Source organism: Lissotriton helveticus, chromosome 7 (genome assembly GCF_964261635.1).
Source record: "Lissotriton helveticus chromosome 7, aLisHel1.1, whole genome shotgun sequence".
Lineage (NCBI taxonomy): Eukaryota > Metazoa > Chordata > Amphibia > Caudata > Salamandridae > Lissotriton > Lissotriton helveticus.
This window is the reverse complement of record NC_136068.1, coordinates 130,808,016-130,829,707: the sequence shown is the minus strand read 5'-3', so window position 1 is coordinate 130,829,707 and position 21,692 is coordinate 130,808,016. Positions and strand designations below refer to the sequence as shown.

The 21,692-nt window shown below is 44.6% G+C and overlaps 1 protein-coding gene across 1 annotated transcript in view; it reads right to left on the bottom strand.

Moving 5' to 3' along the window:
* Positions 1–1,312: 1,312 nt before the first annotated feature.
* The window catches only part of SDCBP2 (syndecan binding protein 2), a 44,577-nt gene continuing 24,197 nt past the window's right edge, over positions 1,313–21,692 (bottom strand). The window contains exons 6-9 of the mRNA XM_078651706.1: positions 14,844–15,019; positions 13,479–13,650; positions 3,470–3,561; positions 1,313–2,848 (exon numbers count right to left, since the gene is read on the bottom strand). Of these exons, the coding sequence (XP_078507832.1) occupies positions 2,794–2,848; positions 3,470–3,561; positions 13,479–13,650; positions 14,844–15,019 (495 nt within the window). The 3' untranslated portion in view covers positions 1,313–2,793. The remainder of the gene's footprint in view (positions 2,849–3,469; positions 3,562–13,478; positions 13,651–14,843; positions 15,020–21,692) is intronic.

Sequence of the window (21,692 nt, the reverse complement as noted above, 5' to 3'; positions counted from 1 at the left end):
TACAGTAGGACTCATTCATTTTTGTTAGGCACGGGGAGATTAAGTGATTTGCCCAGAATCACAGAATGTTGAGCGTCGTTGCCGAGACTCGAACCTGGTTCCCCAGCTTCAAGGTTGACCGCTCTACCTGTAAGGCTACATCCTCACCACCAGGGAGAGGATGTATATAAAAGTGCCATTTGCTATAATGAACTTGTAATACAGAGGAGGGGATATCGGACACGTTTGTGACTGAGTAACCCATCTGCCGAACTCTAAATGAGGCCCCAGGTTGTGTCTGTTGGTCGATTGTTGAATTCTGATCTGTTGCCAATCATGCTACCTACATGAGAAGCCTGTGACTAATCCCTCTCGCTACACTGAGATCCAAGTGCAGAAAGGGTTCTACTTGTCCTGGTTTACTGAGCCATGGTAGGTCAAGTGCCCCAGGATACTAGTGAGAAACAACCTCAACACCACAGTTGGGGATGAGTGGCACCTATCAGCCCTGTGGCCCTGAAATGGGTTCAGACAATATCCTAGCTGTACAGATTACGGCTAGTTGTGTGTAAAAAGAAAAATGCAATAATACTACTACTACTACATTTAAATTCTCTATGCATATGTTGCTCCTCCAATGCAAAGACATTTGAAAGCTGTGTTATTTTAGGTATCATTGCAGAATAAAATGAGAGAGGGCTGCACAGTATGGACAATAGGCACTGATTCCACTTCCCCTTCGTAAATCTGTCTCTGGTAGGGTTGGGATCAGGGACTGAAACAAAAACACAACCACTGGTCCCCCTTCGAAGCCAGCAGCTCATGGGAACTCGTGCTCCATTATGATTGAACTGTGAATGTCATTAGGATGTGCACAGACTCTGTACAAACCAAAATGTATCATAAAAGCCTATAAAGATGTTTTCGTTCCAAGAGCCCTAAGCGCCAGGAGATTCAGGGGAGTGCTGAAAGCTGCAAAATCAATGACTGTGCAAAGCTCTTAATGCCTCTCTAGAGTATTCTGCACAGAAGCAATTAGACATCTAAGTCTTAAGGGACAAGTTTCCAGGTACTTCTCCAAGAGTTTCTAAGGCACTGCCCTAAGTGACTGTTTATGCTGGTGCCCTGATGTCTCATCCAAATATGAGGAGGTAGAGTGGTCTTTACTCATGGAGGAACATGCCCCGGGGGCACAGAGAAGTGTTTGCTAAATCCATGGTTATGTCCTGTAGAGTCTTACTACCCAGAGTAATAGGGTGCCTTGGTTGGAACAGAGGTCCCTGTGGGAACATCTGAACTACAGAAAAAGTGGAAGGACAAAACAACATGCGAAGAGGGAATAGATTACTTTATTTGTCTCGCGATAGCAGCAAAGTAGGATGGTTGCTTCAAGGCACAAGGAGTACAATAGATAAAATAATTTGTGCATTGGGCCTTAAAGGGGCCTGTGCACGACAGCACAAAACTTCAACAGATAACGGCAAATGTAACGGACAGTGTGAGGGGAAGCGTAGCTACCCCCATCCAGGAACAGCATAAACTGTAATGCAACAAGGCAGCGACAGTTCAGAGGTAGAGTGCCAGTGAAGGGAGCTGGACTCTTGTCAGTCGGCGCACCTTGGAGAAGACAAGCGTCCAGCCATAGATGTGAAATCAGTCCACAGAGCTTTGTATAAAAGGGAAAGGTTTGACAACAACAAGATTTGGGTATTGAGTCAAAAGGTAAAACAATATTCATATATACACACACACACACACACACACACACACACACACACAGACATCAAAACAACAGGAAAGTGGTGAATGCAAAATACAGCAAGTGCATAATGGCTTAAAAATATAGATATCATGACAGCAAACATATCCCTCCAAGACAAGGGGAAGCAAGCCAGAGAGCCTTTACTCTGTGATGGAATGTGATGGATTTTACCCTGGAGGGATGACCTCTGGACATATGAAACTCATTCAGCTAAAAGGGTATATGCCTTAGGCGGCACCATGCTTAGAAGAAAGTGTTAACTCTGTGGAGGAGATGGTCTTTTATTTCTGTCATTATTTAAGGCATGGTTTTAACATAGCGCAAGAAGGAAACCGATAGCCTGCGGTTGATGAGATGCGATGAAGCCTTGATCCAGGATCCACAGCTTGGCTTCAGTCCATGGGCCTTACACACAGACTGTAGCAAGCTCCTACTCTACCAGCTGGTACAGTGCTCTTTCAGAGGGGCTGATTCCAACTCTTCCTCAAACACAGCGACTGCATGTGCTATGACTGTTGCAGCCCAGTCTCTCTTGCATTTATTTCCAGTTGGATTCTGCTGTATCCGATCGGCTGTGGGCAGTGCTTACAGGCAGTTATCCTTAGGTGGTGGAGTGTATTTATTTCATGTAACTTGCACAAGTAGTGGCTTCACGTTCAGAGGGGGAAACGGGTGATGCAGGTAATTCTTTTTCATAGAGTAGACCGGTTAGGCAGGGCAGTCCTCCACTGCCACCCATTTCTCTGAATTAGGAGGCTGTTCTTCCAGATAATGTTCTGCAGCAGGGAGAGTCGGGCGTTTGTGCTTCTGAGGTGGACACAATTGATTCACAAAGTCACCCATTAGACTGGGGGTTGTAGGAATAGAAGGAGGCTTTGAGAAATACACTTGGAGCGGTAAAGAAATCATGTCTTTGGGGAGTATTTAACTCAGTCGTGTTTTCAAAGCCAGGAGGCACATGCAGTAGCCCCACCCCCGCAGGTAAAACAATTGCTACATTCAGTCCAGCGCGGGAAGGCTCATGTGCTACGGAAACCTCCAGGAAGCAGAAGTTATACCTCCGGGATGGAGTGATCCATTGAGGATTTCAGCAGGTTTGATGACATCCTAAAAAGAAAAAAGATATTTAAATTGAATTATGGACAATTGCTCAATAACAGAATGGTGGACAGGCCACCTCGTGCAAAATGCATAGGCTAGCCCCCAGACCACTTTGCATAAAAAGCATTTTTGAAGCATTTTGTGACCCCCACAAGGTTATCTTATATTAGTAAAACAGCAAGTTGCAAGGTATGGTGGAAGCTGGCGCCACAACTGCAGCTTTAAACTTTCCAAGATGGTGATCTCATTTTTCTGTTCAGTGCCCTACGTACAGCGTCTTGAGAAGAAATGGTTTCCCTCCATCTGCTTTTGAAGTTCCATCTCCATCCCGTGCCTTGGCCAACGTTTACCTCCTCTGCATCTCCCTCATCAAACTCCCTGAACCTCCTGTCTGTCCTAACTGAGCCTCCTCCATGTGTTACCGTCCTCTCCCACCTTTCAGACTCTCCTAGCCTCTCTGCATTTCATAATTCATATGCATCCCACTCCCTTTGCAACTCTTGATGTACTGTACTTGGCATCTGCCCTCCATCCTGCTTGGGCACATCCCTAAACCCAGTATCTCGTCAACGTTTCTCTACCTTGCTGGACCTTCCCCCATCCTCTATTATCTGGCCTCCTACTCACTTTTTCACCATGTGCTCATAGATCACGCAGGGAATGATGGTGACTGTGATGACGTCTCCGCCGGTGGTCAGAATATCTCCCACCTGACTGTCCTGCAAAGAAAGAATCAGAGGCCATTAGGTCATCAAGCATGCAGAAGTCTCCTAGCGAAATGCAAAGATACATTTTTGCATTAAAAATGAGATCCTACCCTCTAAATATTAAATTAGGATGGGAACTAAAAACAGAGGGGCATATTATCAACGGATTTATCTCCGCTTTTTTGGCTTTAAAAGCCAAGAAAGCGGAGATAAAATTATCTCCCTATCAGCAACAGGGTGCTAACACGCAAATTTGCATGTTAGCACCCTTTTTCTCTACGCTTCCCCTTGCATCTCTAATGAGATGTAAAAGGGGCGTTCCAGAGAAAAATAATAGGAGAAATGTTGTTAAGTGACATTTCTCCTATTATCAAGGATTTCGCTAACCCGGTTAGTGATAAAAAAAGCAGCGCTAACCGCGGTTAGCACTGCTTTTTTTACACCTGGTATTTTTCTGACTTAGCCATGATATCCTATGGAAGGTGGATGTCATGGCTAAGTTTGTGAGCCCCTATCATCAAGCTAACGCCAAACTTCGAGAGATTATCGATGGTTTTCCAGCGATAATCTCTCATTTGGCAGTTAGCGCGAGGATTTTTATCACTTCTGAGATAAACCTTGCTAATAGCAAGTTATCTCTGCGATAATTTCCGGCGATGCTTAGTGTTAAAAAATTCGTTGCTAAGCCTCATTAGCGATAAATATCGCTAATCGTTGGTAATATGCCCCACAATTTGTTAAACCACCCAGGAGCACAAGAAACCAGCGCAAGCAAACACTACACAAAACACTGAGATATTAGCCATGGCATCGCTTTAAGGAAAGTGCTGTTTGGATTATTACAAAAATGTCGATAGTACGCTCCTTTAGTATGTGGTAAATGGAGACAAGATTTAGAGTTTGCGTGCCTACAGTAAAATATTGATGCACAATTTGTACAAGACAACATAGAAATTAGTCTGTCAGACATACTTTAGTAGGTCATTCTCTGTGATGCCTTTTTTGGTGTAGTGGAGCTGTCCGTGACCACTGGGCGATATCCATTCTGGGTACTGCTAACTACCAGTATCCTACTGCCGGAGGTACAGTTGCATTACAAATGGATAACAAAGTTCCTTCCTTCGTACTTTTGATACTCTGTTGGTTGCAAAGATTATGCCAAGAGCTGGCGGGGTCGACCAAAGCCAATGCGTTCTTTAAAATGTGAACTTTCCTACAAATACTGGTAATAATCTTCCCAGGATTTCTTAACAAAATTTCTGGGGTGAAGAAGAACTTACAGGTGCAGCTGAAGATCCTCAAACCTTTACCACAGGATAAGACTGCCCCTGCAGATAGTCCTTATGTCTTTTTTTTTGTAGAAATTCATTTAACTTTTTTTGCCATTCAAGAAGGGCATGATTTAGGGTTTGGCAGACAGAGCACAGCCCGTCAGGGTGGCGGGGGACATTACCATTGGCCAGGTTTAGAGAAGACGGCTGGGCCAGCGGTCATCTCTACACTGAAAGGAACAGACATGCCAGTGATTCCTTTCAAGGTACAACACTTTTGTTGGACAGCCGACATCTGTTCTGACAGCCATTTACCAAACGTTTCCAAGGTTTTTGTTTTTCTGAAATAAACTTGCAAAGCAGGAGTTTGTTTGTGATGAAAAAAACAAAAAGCTCCCACATCTGGGCAGGTCATTATTCTTTTTCTGTCCCTCACTGCAATACCTGGCAGTGAGGGACAGATATAAGGAATATGCTACTTACCAGTATGCATCTGTTCTTGGCATAGAGGGCTGCAGAGTGGTACATTTATGAATAGATCGCCATCTGGTGTTGGGCTCGGATGATTGCACTTTGTTTTTCTTCTGGAGAAGTCTTTGTCGTCATAGGTGACTCCTCCTCTCGGTGTTAGTGCGCATGGGCATCGGCTCCATCCTTAGATTGTTTTGCCATAGTAGGGTTAGATGGAGTAGTGTAGTGTAGTACATAAAGATATGCCCATGTAAATGTATCTAAATAAGATAATGTTGGGACAGACACAGGTTTCCGGGGAGGCAGGGAGGGCATGTACCACTCTGCAGCCCTCTATGCCAAGAACAGATGCATACTGGTAAGTAGCATATTCCGTTCGAGGCATATGGGCTGCAGATGGTACATTTATGAATAGATTGTACAGCAGTTACCTCCCTAGCGGTGGTCACCAGTGTCTGTCGCAACTGTCTGAAATAGAGTTTTTAATACAGCTTGGCCCACTCTGGCTTGTTGTGCAGCCTGTACATCAACACAGTAGTGCTTTGTGAATGTATGTGGTGTAGACCAAGTTGCTGCTCTACATATGTCATCTAGGGGAATGTTCCCTAAGAATGCCATAGATGCTCCTAGTTTTCTTGTGGAATGAGCTCTAGGAGGAACAGTTAATGTTCTCTTTGCTTTAATGTAACATATTTGTATACATCTTACAATCCATCTTGCGATGCCTGCTTTAGAGATAGGATTGCCCTTATGTGTTGGGGAAAATGCTACAAATAGTTGTTTAGTTTTCCTGAAGTCTTGTGTTCTTTCTATGTAGTATGAAATGGCTCTTTTAACATCTAGTGTATGTAGAGCCCTTTCTGCCACCGTCTGTGGCTTTGGAAAGAAGACTGGTAATTCCACTGGCTGATTGATGTGGAATGCTGAAATTACTTTAGGCAAGAACTTTGGGTTTGTTCTAAGAACCACTTTATTCTGGTGTATCTGTAGGAATGGTTCTTGTATTGTTAATGCCTGTAACTCGCTTACTCTTCTGAGTGAGGTAATGGCTATAAGGAATGCCACCTTCCATGTAAGGAATTGTATTTCGCACCTATGCATAGGTTCGAAGGGTGGCCCCATTAGTCTGGTGAGTACTACGTTGAGGTTCCAGACTGGGGAAGGTGGTAATCTTGGTGGAATGACTCTTTTAAGACCTTCCATGAATGCTTTTATCGCTGGTACTCTGAACAGTGATATGCGCTGCCTGTTTTGTAGGTATGCTGCTATAGCTGCTAGATGTACTCTGATAGATGTGTACGCTAGATTACATTGCTGTAAGTGTAACAAGTAGCAAATAATCTCCCTTGTTGATACGTCTAGAGGGTTGATATTGTTATTAGTGCAGTGTATAGCAAACCTCTTCCACTTAGCTGCATAGCATGCTCTGGTGGTTGGACGTCTCGCTTGTTTAATTATTTCCATGCAATTTGGGGGGAGATCTAAGTACCCAAATTCTAGGATTTCAGGAGCCAGATCGCTAAGTTCAATTGAGTTGGATCTGGGTGCATTATTTCTCCATGGTTCTGTGTAAGGTGCATGGGTAGAATTCGTAGCTTTTGATGTGGCACTTGTGAGAGTTGCAGGAGCGTGGTGAACCACGGCTGTCTTGCCCACGTGGGTGCTACTAGTATCATGGTCATTGAATGTTGTTGCAGTTTCCTGACCACTAATGGGATTAGTGGGAGAGGGGGAAAAGCGTATGCAAATTTGTTGGACCAATTTATCCATAACGCATTGCCCTGCGACAGGTGATGTGGGTACCTGGACGCGAAGCTTTGGCATTTTGCGTTCTGATGAGTGGCAAATAGGTCTATCTCTGGTTGTCCCCATCTTTGGAAGAATGGCTGCAGTATTTGTTGGTGCAGTTCCCATTCGTGTATTTGTTCCGACTGTCTGCTTAAGATGTCTGCTATCTGGTTTTGAACTCCTGGTAGGTGTTCGGCTAACAGATAGATGTTTTGAGGAATGGCCCATCTCCAAATCTCCTGTGCTAGTCTGGATAATTGGAGAGAGTGCGTCCCCCCCTGTTTTTGAATATAATACATTGCTGTCATGTTGTCTGTTCTGATCAGGACTGCTTTGTGGATAACATGTATCTGAAAGGCTTTCAATGCTAGAAACACTGCCAGTAGTTCTAGATAGTTGATGTGCAGTGTTTTTTCCTGCACACTCCACCTTCCTTGTACTGTGTATTTGTCCATATGTGCTCCCCATCCGGTGAGCGATGCGTCTGCTGTTATTGTCACCTGTGGAATTGGCTCTAGGAACGACCGCCCCTTGGTAATGTTTGTTCTGTTCCACCACTTCAGAGAGCGGTGTGTGCGGTCGTCTACCAACACCAGATCCGTAATCTGTCCTTGAGCCTGATTCCACTGTGTCGCTAAGCATTCTTGTAGCGGACGCATTTGTAGTTTTGCATATGGTATTAGCAGTATGCAGGATGACATCATGCCTAGTAGCTGCATGAACACTCTTGCTGTTAGTGAGTGTTGTGGCTGAAATCTCTGAATGATTGTAAGCATTGCTTGGACTCTTATTGGGTTGGGGTACACTTTGGCTTTTTCTGTGTCTATGGTAGCCCCCAGATATTGTTGAACTTTGTTTGGTTGTAGGTGTGACTTTGTGTAGTTCACCGTGAACCCTAGCTGGTGTAGTAGCTGAATTGTCTTTTGTGTGTGTTGCAGACACTCCTCTTGCGACCTGGCTTTTATTAGCCAGTCGTCCAAGTATGGGAAGACATGAATTTGTTGTCTTCTTAGGTGAGCTGCTACCACTGCCAGGCATTTTGTGAACACCCTTGGTGCCGTCGTGACACCAAATGGGAGGACTTTGAACTGATAATGTTGTCCTTCTACCACAAACCTGAGGTATTTCCTGTGGGCTTTGTGAATAGGGATATGAAAGTAAGCGTCTTTTAGATCCAGTGTAGAAAGAAAGTCCCCTTTCTTCAGTAAAGGAAGTACTTGTTGGAGCGTGACCATGTGGAAATGTTCCGAATTTATGTATGCGTTGAGAGGTCTTAGGTCCAGTATTGGCCTTAGAGACCCGTCCTTTTTGGGGATTAGGAAGTATAGGGAGTATACTCCTGTTCCCTGTTGGTGCTGTGGAACCTTCTCTATGGCATGCTTTTCTAGTAGTGATATTACTTCCTGTTTTAACAGTGTCAGGTGATCTTGTTTCATTGGACGCTGTTTGGGGGGGATGTTTGGTGGGGTAGCTGTGAGTTCTAGGCAATAACCATGTTGGATAATTTGTCTTACCCACTTGTCTGATGTGATGTTTTCCCAGACAGGTAGGAACTGTGATAGGCGTCCCCCTACCGGTGTTATATGGTCTGGGGGAAGCTCTATGAAGTCACTGTTTTGGGGTTGGAGAGTTGCGGTTGTTGTTGTTTCCGCGACCTCTACCCTTGTTGTTGTTACCCCTGTATCCACCTCTAGAATTACCTCTGGGTGATGTAGGTGTAAAAGAGGTTTGCTGTTGGTTTGTACCTGTACTTTTGGATCCTCCTCTATAGGTGGATCTACGAAAGGAACCTCTTTGTGTCGGCTGCTGCAATGCTCCCATTGATTTAGCCGTTTCTGTATCCTTTTTCATTTTTTCTAGGGCCTCATCTGTCCCTGTGCCAAAAAGTGTTTTCCCATCAAAAGGTTGATTAAGTAACGAGGTTTGTACCTCTTGTTTGAATCCTGACACTCTGAGCCATGCATGTCTCCTTAGCATGATGCTTGTATTTGTCGACCTTGCCGCAGTTTCTGCTGCGTCTAGGGCGCACTTTATTGAAGTGTTAGTAATTAACTTCCCTTCTTGTATAAGTTGATCAGCTCTCTTTTGATGTTCTTTAGGGAGATGTTTGATGAGTGTTTCTAACTCATCATAATGCGCTCTGTCATACCTTGCAAGTAGTGCTTGCGTATTAGCTATGCGCCAACTGTTTGCCGCTTGAGATGCTACTCTCTTGCCAGAGGCATCTATTAGTTTAGACTCTTTGTCAGGAGGTGGCGCTTCTCCCGTAGATAAAGAGTTTGCTCTCTTGCGAGCGTTTGTGACCACTAGTGAGTCTAGAGGAATTTGTCCCTTAATGTATATTGGGTCTTTTGGAGCTGCCCTATATTTTTTATCAATTCTTGGGTTCAATACCCTAGCCCTCACTGGGTCTTTGAATATCTCTGATGTATGACTGAGAAGGCCTTTTAGCATTGGTAGTGTTCCTGATGTTCTTTGTGCAGTAGGTAGTGTCTCTAATAAGAAGTCCTGTACTAGAGGTTCTGTATGTAGGTCTACCTTATGAAATGTTGCTGCTCTAGTAATGAGTTGTGCAAACCCAGTATTGTCATCAGGAGGTGAAGGTTTTGAGGGATATGACTCAAGGTCGGTATCATTACCTGATCCCACATTATACTCCTCCCATGGGTCTGCCTCCTCTGGGATTGTGTCCTCATCATCCCCAGGGTGTCCCCCCTCCCCTGTGTCACTTTCTCCATCTGTTGTAGGTGTAGATGGACGTGTGGGAGGAATATCTGGCCTATTGTGAGGAATAGGCGAAGATGGTGTGTGAGGTTTGGGAGAAGGGGGAGGAGTTGTATTCGTCCCCATTGTTCTCTTCTTTGGATGAGCCTTGTCGTCCAAATGTTCATGTTTCCTCTTTTTAGGTAGCTCTGTGACTACCTTGCCAGTCTTTGGGTCAATAAACAAAGTCTTTTGTTTAGGATCCGTTCCGTGTTCCTGTGTCGGTACCGCAGTTTTCGGTTCCGAAAGGTGTCTTTTCTTTGAAATGTCCATTTGTATTTTCGGTGCCGAAGTTTTGTTCGGATCCGACTTCTTCGGTATCGAAGATGTCCCCGGTGTCGAGGGTATTTTCGGCGCCGAAGCGTGCTTCGGTGTCGACATGGACTGCTTCGACTTCGAGCTTTCCTTGACCTGGTGCTTCGGTGTCGATGTGGTTGGTTTATCGGAACCGGAACCACTATGATGGGGGACCGAGTGTTTCGGTTTCTGTTTCGTTGCCGGGCTCGAAGGCGGGGCGTTGGAAACTTTTTTCGGTTGTCTGACCGGGCTCGAGGGCGGGGTCGACACCGTGCGGGGTCTGTTTTTCGGTAAAGGGACGTCGTCACTCACGGTTTGTTGGACGTCGATTTCCTCGACGTCGGACTCGTCCGCTTCTGACCCCGCCTCGTCGGCCTCTTCTTCCTCCTCTTCTGGTTGCTGGTCCTCGAACAGCTCCGGGATTGCTTGTGACTGCATTCTCGATACCTCGTGTCTTCGGGCTCGACGGTTTCTAATCGTCGACTTTGACGAGAACGCTGCACAGGCCTCACAGTCCCTGGATTCGTGTTCAGGGGACAAGCAGAGGTTGCACACTTCGTGTAGGTCCTTGTGTGGGAACTTAGCACCACACGTTGGACATTTTTTGAATGGAGTCCTTTCCATGGACCCCGGGCTGGACTACGTCGAGTTTCTCGTAGTCGTCGTCCTTCGAATCGCGTCGGTATGGGGTGAATTCGCGTTCGATAACGATACCGTCGATTTGGAAAGGAATACGCGCCGGTTATAACCTTCTTTGTTGAAGTCGGTCCGGAGCGCTTCGATCCTCATCCGAACCCGATGGCGGAAAAAAACAATCTAAGGATGGAGCCGATGCCCATGCGCACTAACACCGAGAGGAGGAGTCACCTATGACGACAGACTTCTCCAGAAGAAAAACAAAGTGCAATCATCCGAGCCCAACACCAGATGGCGATCTATTCATAAATGTACCATCTGCAGCCCATATGCCTCGAACAAGACATTATAAATAATGTCCATCCTAAATAGGGTTGGCAGTGTACTGCCCTGAATCAGATGGCTCCTACTCCATAAGATGATGCTTTCTGCATGAAGCCTCCGAACTCTTGGAGTCCGTCAGTCTCTAAATGAGGACGATGGACTGAGGGTTTGGTGGACAGAAGTACTTGGTCCAACAAACTCTAAATAGTTGGTAAAGCCATCACTTGGAAAGTAGTATTCAGCATCATTAAACTGAGATTTTATTGTTCCAACACGTCAAGCGGGCAAACATTTTCATTCATTATACAGGTGCCTCTACCATGATGCAGCAACTGCAGACCAAAAGTGTTGTGTCATATGCGTCTTGGTAGTAGGGAATCAGGCGCTCAAATCCCAAGGTTTTCGTACTTTTCTCCCTGTAATCCTACACTGGCCTAATCAGCCCAACACCCTCACCCTGCAGCCAGTTTTGCTAACCTGCCAACTTCCATATTTATCTTTATTTCCCTTGAATGATGCTGCCATGTTGGTGCTCTCAAAGTGGCCATGCTTCTGGAGCATCTAGACACTGCTGAATCACCATCGCCCCGTGTGCTAAACCTTCAGTGTGAAGACACTTTGGTGATGATTTTCTGTGGCGAGTACTTCATCAAGATGGCGGAGGACATTGCGCTTGCCATCTCGTTTGACCTCTGCCTGCCAAATCTAGAGTTGTATGCCAGTCCAGCGTAAAACTATCAACATTGAGAGGAACAGCCACCACAGCAGTTCCTGTTCACATTGTAAAAGGTTGACGGTAAATACATCAAACATGACGACCCTCCGTCAAACTTTTGTTTTTCAAAAAGAACCTCTCAAGCAGGAGTTGGTTACTGAAAAATTTATTCACTGGTTACCCCCACACTATGGGAGTTTTCCATATGGTGTATGGGGGGGGGGGGTTATTATTTATTTATTTATTTATTTATTTTACTGTCTGTCACTGCCAAGTTTTACCTGGCGGCTTTGAACAGCAAAAAATAAAATAAACACAAAAATGCCATTCACTCTAAATAGGATGGACAGTGTCATGTTAACCTCAGACGGCCCATACTCCATCGAGCCGTCAGAGGAGTATGTCGTCAAAGGAGCTGGAGGCTCCGTCGGTGCCATTATTAAAGTCCGTCTGCCTCTATATCGGGCATGTGGACCTCGAGTTTAGCAGAGAGGATACTATGTGGCTCTAAATCAGTCCCTCTGTTTTTATGCATTTCATATTTTTAACTTCCTTCCTTGTAAATAAAAAGGCATGTTCTTTTAATAGACATAAATCTGGCTGGGCGCCAACTTCACCTAGTCTAAGTAGCTAACATTAATTCGCCAGACTGTAGCAGGATCCGGAAAACAGGCCTCACACTTCCTTGTACTGGTGTCTAGTTAGTTATATTTTTAAAAATCCAAGTGACATATCCGTTTACATGAATATTTTTGCATTTATGTTATTACTTGTCTTTTTAGCTTACATATTTTGGATATGCTTCTACACATCTCTAATTCCTGCATGAGAATCAATTAAAGAATCAATTAAAGTCTGCTTGATACACAGCCTGTGATTCTAGGCACCATGAAATAGAATATAAAGTGGATAATCCCCGGAGGCTTCTCACGCTCATCTTTACTTTTATATTCCCCCTTTATATTTAGGAGGGCTTTAATGTTACTCATACATGTCGGCTACGGTGACGACAGCAGTCGTAGTCAGTGGTGTAACAATAGCGCCATAGCCCCTGAGTGCCAGCCTCCCCACCCCGAGCTCCATGGGGCCAACTCTGGTACTGTGCACGGGCGAGCCTGGGAGCTCCTGGCTGGATTTGGAGTGTGAGCGCTGTAGCGAAACTTGAGGGAGCCCCATGCCAAGTGCATGGAGAGGGGCCCCCACAAGTTTCATTACGCCACTGGTTGCAAAGGGTTCTGTGGTCAAATAAATATTGTTTCTAACCGACAACATGCAAGGTGATACTGAGACACTTGTGACATTCTATCATGCTTTCCAGACATCAAATGTAATTGGGATACAGGAAGAGAGCCAAGAAAAGAAAGGATGATTATTACCAGTATCTTGGCCATACTGACGTTTGCTGAAGAGCCATTGTAACAAATCTCTTTGGGTGAAGGTGGTACTTATTTTATCTGTACTGCTGTGCTCTCAGACTTTTATCAGTAGCAATGCATAGATGAAGATGAAGATGAATCACACACACACGTGAAAACTAGCAAACATGCCCACATAGGCAAACACGTACAGACAAATCCATACAGACAACCTTGTGAACACAAATTTACACCCACTTGTGCAGGCGTGCTTACTCAATTGTGCAAAGTAAAGGACACTAGGTTTACCTTTAGTCCGATGACATTCTGCCCGTTCACCTCACATAGGTAATGGTTGGTCAGCAGCCCGTTCCTCGCTGCAGAACTGTCTTTAACGATGGAGGTGATCTTCCCTTTCTTATAGATGAAGCCAACATGTCCCGTGCTGTCCTTGTGCATGGTGATTGTTCGCTGGAAGGGTCTGTGTGGGAGAGGGCGTGTTAGTGCAATATGAACAACTAGAGACTGAGACATGCAAGGCGCAGTCCGAGGTAAGAGATGCACTGTAACATTATCTCTGCCCAGGTGTGACTGTGTCCAGTCAAAACTGGGAATGATGGACATCTTTATTGGTAACAGTTACCACATGGCACATCCCTGCCAATGTCAGGACCAAAGTTCAGAATCAGCAGTGTACTATACCCTATAGGGTAGGCAATGTTGTTAAATGATACACATGTGATGATATAGTCCACTTATACCCAGGCACAGAATGAGAGTGGAAGACCCTGGTGGGCTGGCAAAAGCAAGGCTCAAGAACAGGGTAAAGTATCTGTTTGTATCAGGGCACAACACTTAAAGGTGTGGCTTTATGGTGCTACCAATGCACTGAGCCAATAGTGCCTGAGACTAAAGATAATTGTAAAGGGCATAATCAAGTAGGTGTGGTCTTAATACCCAGACAAAACAACAAACACAACTGGTGATATGGCCCAGTCACCCAGAAACCTACATGTGTGCTGCTGCAGTCTTTCAGGTAGGTCATCCTGAAGCTTCGCCCCAGCAGCTGTCCACACGTATAATTGTTATAATACGGGAGTGTAATTTGGGCTCAAGTTCCAAGGTGAGATTTATGCAGCATCCGGCTAGTCAGTTTATAAATCACATTGAGATTAAAGCTTACCGTGAAACACCTAACATAGAAAATGGTTAATGATGAAAAAAGACTGTTGCATTAGACTAGCCCCATTTACACACATCACTCTATCTGGACTAGTGTCACGTTAAGTAATGGATAAGCCAGGTTGAAGATTTGCAACGTTTATGTTATGTTACTAGGTACTTGGCATAGCGCAGTGAGGCAACAGACAAATGGAGACAGAGCCATTAGAACAGCCTGGTCTTGAGATGTTTTTTAAAACCTGCCAAATCAGTGCATGCCCCAATGCACAAGGGAAGCCTGTCCAGTGGTAAGGAGCAAGATAAGAAAAGGCTCGGACACCGTACCGGGACGTTCGAATACGCCAGGGACATAGAGGAAGTTGACTCTTTGATCTAAGATTTCTTCTAGGAAGATAGAGGATGAGTTTATCCTGTAAATATTTTGGTCCATTGCCTGACAGAGTTTGAATATTAAAATTGGTCATTGGTCATTCTACTCCGTCTCCAGCTCACCTGTCTCGTACAATCATGCTGATCCGATCCTGCGATGCCTTCTTCAAAGCCTTATGGGCCTTGTCTGAGCTCCAGCCGGCACAGTCCTGCCCATCAATCTGCAGAACCTGGTCTCCAAAGCGCAGGCCAACGAGGGATGCAGGAGAATTGGCCTGGACCAACTGGACAAATATCCCCTGTGAAAACATAAGCAGCGCAGGACCATGATACCTCCTCCATAATCAAGTGTGAAAATGAATAATTGATATTTACACGTTCTGGTATTATTGCTCTAACAGTTTTGCCTGTCACATGGCATCATCTACTTATTTACAGTACGCCTGCTCACTGTCTTATGGTAGAAGTACTTCATGCCAAAATATGCTGCCCACGGCTGATTCATCTTGTGTGCATAGGTGTTCTATTTACAGAGCACAGATCTAGCTACAGAAGCATGGTACAACAGGTTTGGGTTTGATACAAGATTATGTACAAAAAGGATCAAAGGCAGAACATCAACCGAGTGTTGCCCAGGTGGGCAGAAGATGCCGAGAAGCATTTATTAATGATCAGAATAAAAAAAAGCTTGTGTGATGATGATCTGTGAAACATAATTCAAAGCAATTTGTTTGTTCTTCTCGCAATTGTAACAGTGAAGGTGGGATCCTGATGTCCTAAGCAAAGTGGTTTAATATTCTAGGTAACTGGTGAATGCATGCATCAGGGATTTTCCTTTTAAGCCCTCTTCATTACTTTTGTATCATTGGCATGTGGGTATTTTCGGTTATGTAGCCAAGTTGAGAGGTAAGCTCCTTGTTACTGCTTACTGTGTGATTCCAAATATCTTAAGGATGCTGCCAGCATCGAGGCAAACAATGTAGATTTATCAGGATGATCTACATACGTATTTAATTTCCTGCAGTCCTCTACTGAGAGGTGCAGTGGTAAGGAGAAGACTGTTCAGGTAGTCATGGTGGAATCACCGGTGACTTCGGGTACTGTCGCAAGTCGAGTTCGAGACGACCTGAGCTTGAAAGGCGGTTCTGAGGTCTGCTTTGGGAGATGAGAATTTGCATTCCCTTAAGAGTGGAGTTGATCATTTGAGTCTAAGCTTTCTTGGCAATGAGGGTTTTAAAGGAGAGGGTGGAGTCCATTCTAAAGCCAAGTGATTTTGCGTGTGGATTGATGAGCCACTTGGGATTTTGAGCTGGTGTGCTGTGATTGGAAATGAGGAAGAATTCCGGCTAGGGTAAACTCTTGACGTCCAGGCTTGGATAATGGAGAGACATTCTTTGAGTCAGCCAATGTTTTTGATTGTGGCATCTTTCAGATAGTTGGGAGTCATCGCCATATTGGGAGAATTCTAAGTGGTTCCACATTCAGATTGAACACTACAAGCAAGTGTGAATGGTAGAGGTACTGCAGGAAACTGGTAACAGTTTAGATCTTGAGCAGTACAAATGTAAGAGTCGGGAGCAACCAGAGTGGTGTGACACAAACCCACGAGAGCAGTGCCGTGAAGCCCATGTGCACTAAAAGGATATTATTAGAGCTTGTTGGTCACCAATGTTGAAGGCTGATGAGAATTCAAGCTGGTCGAGGAGGCAGGGTCATCTTTTCTGCAAAGAGGACTGATCTGTTCACAACTTGAATGTGGATGTCGAGTGTCTGTGCGGCAACATGGTCTGAAGCCTGGTTATTGTGTAGAGGCGAGTAGTGTCTATCTGCTCTTGAAATTGGATGACAACAGCTTTTTAGTTCAATGATTTTACTGATGAATGGATGGCTAGTGATGTGTAGATTGTTGGATAGGTCATCAGGATTTGCTTTCTTCACGAATGGGAGGTTTTGTTATGTCTAAAGTGCCTAGGAAGATACAAGTCAGAAACTGATCATACGAGTAGTGATGGGAGCGGTTTGCCGGTGAGGTGTTGCTGCAGGGTTGGTGGCATGGCCTTGAGAGTAGTAAGGATTGCTGTGAAGTCTTCAACTCTGAGCATTATGAAAGTGAACTAGTTGAGCATACTGCATGGTGGGTGGCATCAGGTTGCTTTATTTGTGATACTGCTGGGTGGTCATGATTTGATTTATCTGTTCTATAAATAACTTGTATATGGCGTTTCCATTTATCTATTGAGCATTTGTAATGGTGGTACTGGAAGTGGGATGAGGCATAGTTTGAAGGCTCTGAACAGGGCATCATCTTAGAAGACACGTTTGTGGTGAAAGAAAGGCCATTCTTCACTTTTGAAAATCCAATATGGAGAACACCAGGCTGCCTACCTCGGGCTGCTCAATGGCCAATTTGTAGAATTATTAAAATAAGAAAACCACGTTAACATGAAATTCTAAACTTATTTTGTTGAGCAAAAAAAACAAAACAGGCATTAAATCCCAGAAATGATTTTAAAAATATATATATTTTATTGAATGCGCTCCTCGTAATTCCCAACTCTTGAATCGTAGGGAAAATACATTTTGTTTTTCAAATAAATTGAAAAACGTGAAAGGGACAAGGAAAACGTTTTATAATAAAAAAAGCAATGTGGCAGCCTGCTTTCCAGTAGTACTTCCACCAAAGCTGCATAGGATCCATGTGCCTGGAAAAGGAGGAGGTGGAAGGACATACATGCTGAGAAGGATAACATGATACGGTGAGGAGAACACAGGAAAAGAGGTCTAATGATGGGGTGAGGAAACAGAAAAGAGACGTGTATGAGAGCGGCGGGGACGGGAAATATACCAAAGACGTAAAGGATTGACATGAGGTAGAGTGGTGAGGCAGAGGGAAGCAAAATGACATAGGGGAGTGCACAGCGACCGGCACCAAGGCAATGCCCTTGGTCGAGGGGGGTTCTGTATTGGGTGAAAGAGGAAAATTGCTAGATTTCGTAGAGTAGGCTATCCCTTAGACAAAGCAATGAAAAACAAAAACAAATGGCATCCAGCTTGGCAAGAGAAACCTGGCAGAGTAACATTTTTGTACCATGAAGGATATTCGCCAGGCTGCCTTCGTCAGCCTGGTAAATATAATTCATTTTGAAACATTAGGAAGCTTTCACTAGGTTTGTTTCTCAGATTGCACATCAACCCAGCAGAAGTGAAATAGGCAATCTTGGATGTTAAGGTGACATCAACGCATGCCTTTCTGAGACTTCTTCGTTCTGTTATATCAACCTCTCAACCTCGGACTGAGTTTTGGGCCAGTTTTCCTCTTACTTGCAGGCGAGGCATTTACAGTTTGGGTGTTCTTGGATGTACCAGGAAGCAAACAGTTTAGCTTTGTTGTTTGTAGTTTTTCTGGAGGTTAAGATTTAAACCATCGTTACTCTCTGTTAATAGATTCACTTTGTGAAACTACATTGCGTCATTTTTAACGTTGGAAAAGTGGCGCAAGGGCCTTGTTAATCTGCCCCTTGGTATCTATAATTACCATCAGTGTGTAGGCATCACCAACAGCAGCAAAAGAAATGCGCTTAAGCTAATTTCTTAATGTATAAAAACATAATTTAAATCATTGATTTCCTCATAAAGGTTGTTTTGTGTGAAAATGGGTAAACATTTGGACATAGATATGAAGACAATTTTTATAATATAATCAGAAAACATCAGCTTTGTTTGCTTAAAATGATACCTCAGCCACTTCCACTGAACAGTCTTCTTTACACTACACACTTATACATACATATTTGGTAGACAACATATAGACATACCGCTGGAATGATTCAGCTGTTTTGTTTTTTAGCCACTGCAGGCATTACTGTAGGCAGAAATTAATCCCAGTAAGAAATTCATTACATCTTGTGATTTCCATAAGATTACTCTTGGTGATCACTGTGTGCACTCTATCCACATAATTACCCTCATTCACACCAGTGACAAAAAACTCCCACGAATAAAGTGTTTGCACATAACCATGCAAGTATTTGCCTCCTAGCGTTACAGTATACTGCAAATCTGTACGAGTTCATCTGTATGAACAGCATAAAGGGTCATTTGAGTGAGATTTTCACAAGTTTTAGTCTGTTCACACTTTTGCATCTGAGGATTGGTTACTTCGTCTGAATCTCAAAATGATTGATTACTAGATCCAGTGGTGGCTCCTCCGCTAAGGCGGAGGAGTGTCTCCCTACTGTTTTTAGCAGTGCAAAGAAGGACAAATAAAATGATAATAACTTAACATTATTATCATTTTATTTGTTCCTGCTGCTTGGCAACTTTGCGTGTGGGATGGGTCTGCTCTCAGAACAGGGAGGGCCAAACAGAAATGCGCACTTTGCATGTTCTCCACCCAGGCTGCATTACAGCCTGGCTGGAGAACATGCCCAGGCCCCCATTCCCTGGCTGAGCGCTGAACCACGGTGCTCAAACCAATCACAATGCTGCATTGCAGCGTTGTGATTTACTATGGGGAGTTTGAGAGCCAGGGTGCTTCCTGCTTGCACAGAAGCCAGGAAGAAGACAGAGGAGAGGTGGCGGAGGCCGGCCGGCCAGCCTTCCGGCAGGCAAGTGAATATTTTTTTTTAAACCCCTTCCCACTGTTTGCCTCCCTCCCCGCCCCACTGCTGCTTCCCGGGAGCAGCCACCACTGACTAGATCATCTTAATGCACCATGCCTCACACAAAGGTCCATGACCTGACGCTCATCACCCCATCTTGAATACCACTGCACCAACATTATTGCCCCCCTCCCAAGCTAATATTCTGGCTGCATACAGGTTTCCAGGTGCAATAGGAGCCTTCTTTGAAGATCATAGCACTGTCCTGGAATCGTGAAGGCACATGACTCCACTTATCATTTCCACAATTACCTGACCCTCAAATATTCAATTTCACAATACTTTATTAATTCAGTCTCTCATTGATCACTGCCTGCTCAACAAATGCACCAGAACCAGGCACAACCAGGATTGACTGCCAGAACTTAAACTGGTTTCAAATACGTTGACACACTCCTCGTCTTCCATCGGCCCCTCAACTTTCCCTATCCCATGATATGTATCTCAGCCAGTATTCCACCTGCCATCCCCTTCACTGTGACTTCTCTGCTAGCTATCAGGGCTGGCTCCTCCATTGGTGTGGAGGAGCGTCGCCCCACTTAAATAGCCCCCAGAAACGAAAAATAAAATGGTAATGAAGTTAATTCATTACCATTTTATTTTTCGTCAACCCGCCCTGATTCAGAAAGGAGCAGGTTCTGCTGAGTGGCAGCAGTGGTGGACTGCCTGTGCACTCGTTTCTAGTGCGCATGTCAACATGCCCACTATAAACCTCTCAACCCAGCTGTCTTAGATAACTGGGTTGAGAGCCTGCACAGGCCTCTACTGTCCTCAGGAGCACAGAGACATGCCCCTCCCTCCAATCCTAGTGCATCTCTCATGCTGAAAGCAGTGCCAGGATTGGTTAAGTGGGTTAGATGGGGCCCTGGACGTGGCATCAGAAAAGATGAGGGCAGGAGCGTGGATGACGTGTCTGCACAAGAATGTAAGTGTTTTGTTTATTTATTTAATGTATTTATGTTGTGCATTTATTTTATGCCCCCACACATTTGCCCGCCCCTCCAATCGGCATAATTTCCAGCGGTCACTGCAAGCCATGAAAAACTATCCTGGTTCTCTTAGACCAAATACACAATGCTTTTCCACCTTTTTCAATTATAAACTGAACAATCCAAGCAAACCCTGAAACATGTTTTCAACACCCACTATTCCTCTGTTCACTGCCTACCATCCAAAACAATTGCTTTCTCACAACCCTGGTTCACGCCTTAAAAACATACACTCATTGAAACTTCAATGCATGCACTTCTTCGATCGACTTGGTGCAAAATTAAGACCACTGAACTCTTACAAGTATAACAAGCCCTGGAATAACTATCTGTTCCCCTCGAGAATGCCAAATCAGTCTATTTCCAAAATCTCATCACATCCACATCACTCTGACCCCATGCACAATAAAAAGCCGACTCTCCGTCACACTATCTTCTCTGCCAGATTTTGGATCCTACCTACGACATGAAATTACCACTATCTGTATCAAGCAAACTTACAGTACTCACGGCTCCATCACACCCTCCTACATTCCCCATGACCTCCCCCCTCACTCTGCTAGACTCTCCAAGTTTACTACTGCATCACCCACAAAGTTTATCCCAGTACTTAATTCTGCTAACCCTTCATGTGCTCCATCTGTCCTATACAGTCCTCACAATATCAGACGTCTCTCTTTTACCTCCAAGTTACTACTTTGCCTGATCAGTCGCTCACTTAATTGGGTGCCTAACATCATGCATTCAACATGCTGTGGTTTTACTATTCTAAAAATACAGAACTGACCCCCTAACTCCCCACTCAGGCCGTGTCTAAAGTTTCTTTTCAAACACTGGAATGCTTTGTTTTCAGTCACACCATTTCTTACCTTCAACAACTGACTTGGCCACCTCCAATCAGATTTACGTACCCTTCACTCCACAGAAACAGCCGTCCCACATGTAGCTAACTTTATAACTCACACGTAGCTACTTTTTGTCCATCCTCGAACTGCTGGATCTAGCCACGGTATTTGGCACTACTGACTGCCCTGCTCTACTAACCTTCTTTAAAAAAAACCTGGGCCTTTCCATCTCTGCCTCCAAAGGTTGTTCCTCTTACCTTTGTAACTGGACCTCCTCTGTTGCCATCCAAACACTGCCTTCCTGCTGGACAACCACCAATGTTTCTTCTTAAGCCCCTCCCCTTTCTTGCTCTACACCACCTCCCTTGGTAGATGCATCTTCTCATTCCCTGCTTTCTCAGTGCGCCTCCAGGCATGCATATCCGACTGTCCCACTACATTTCGCTGTTCTCGTCTACAACTGGGGTCCAAAATCTC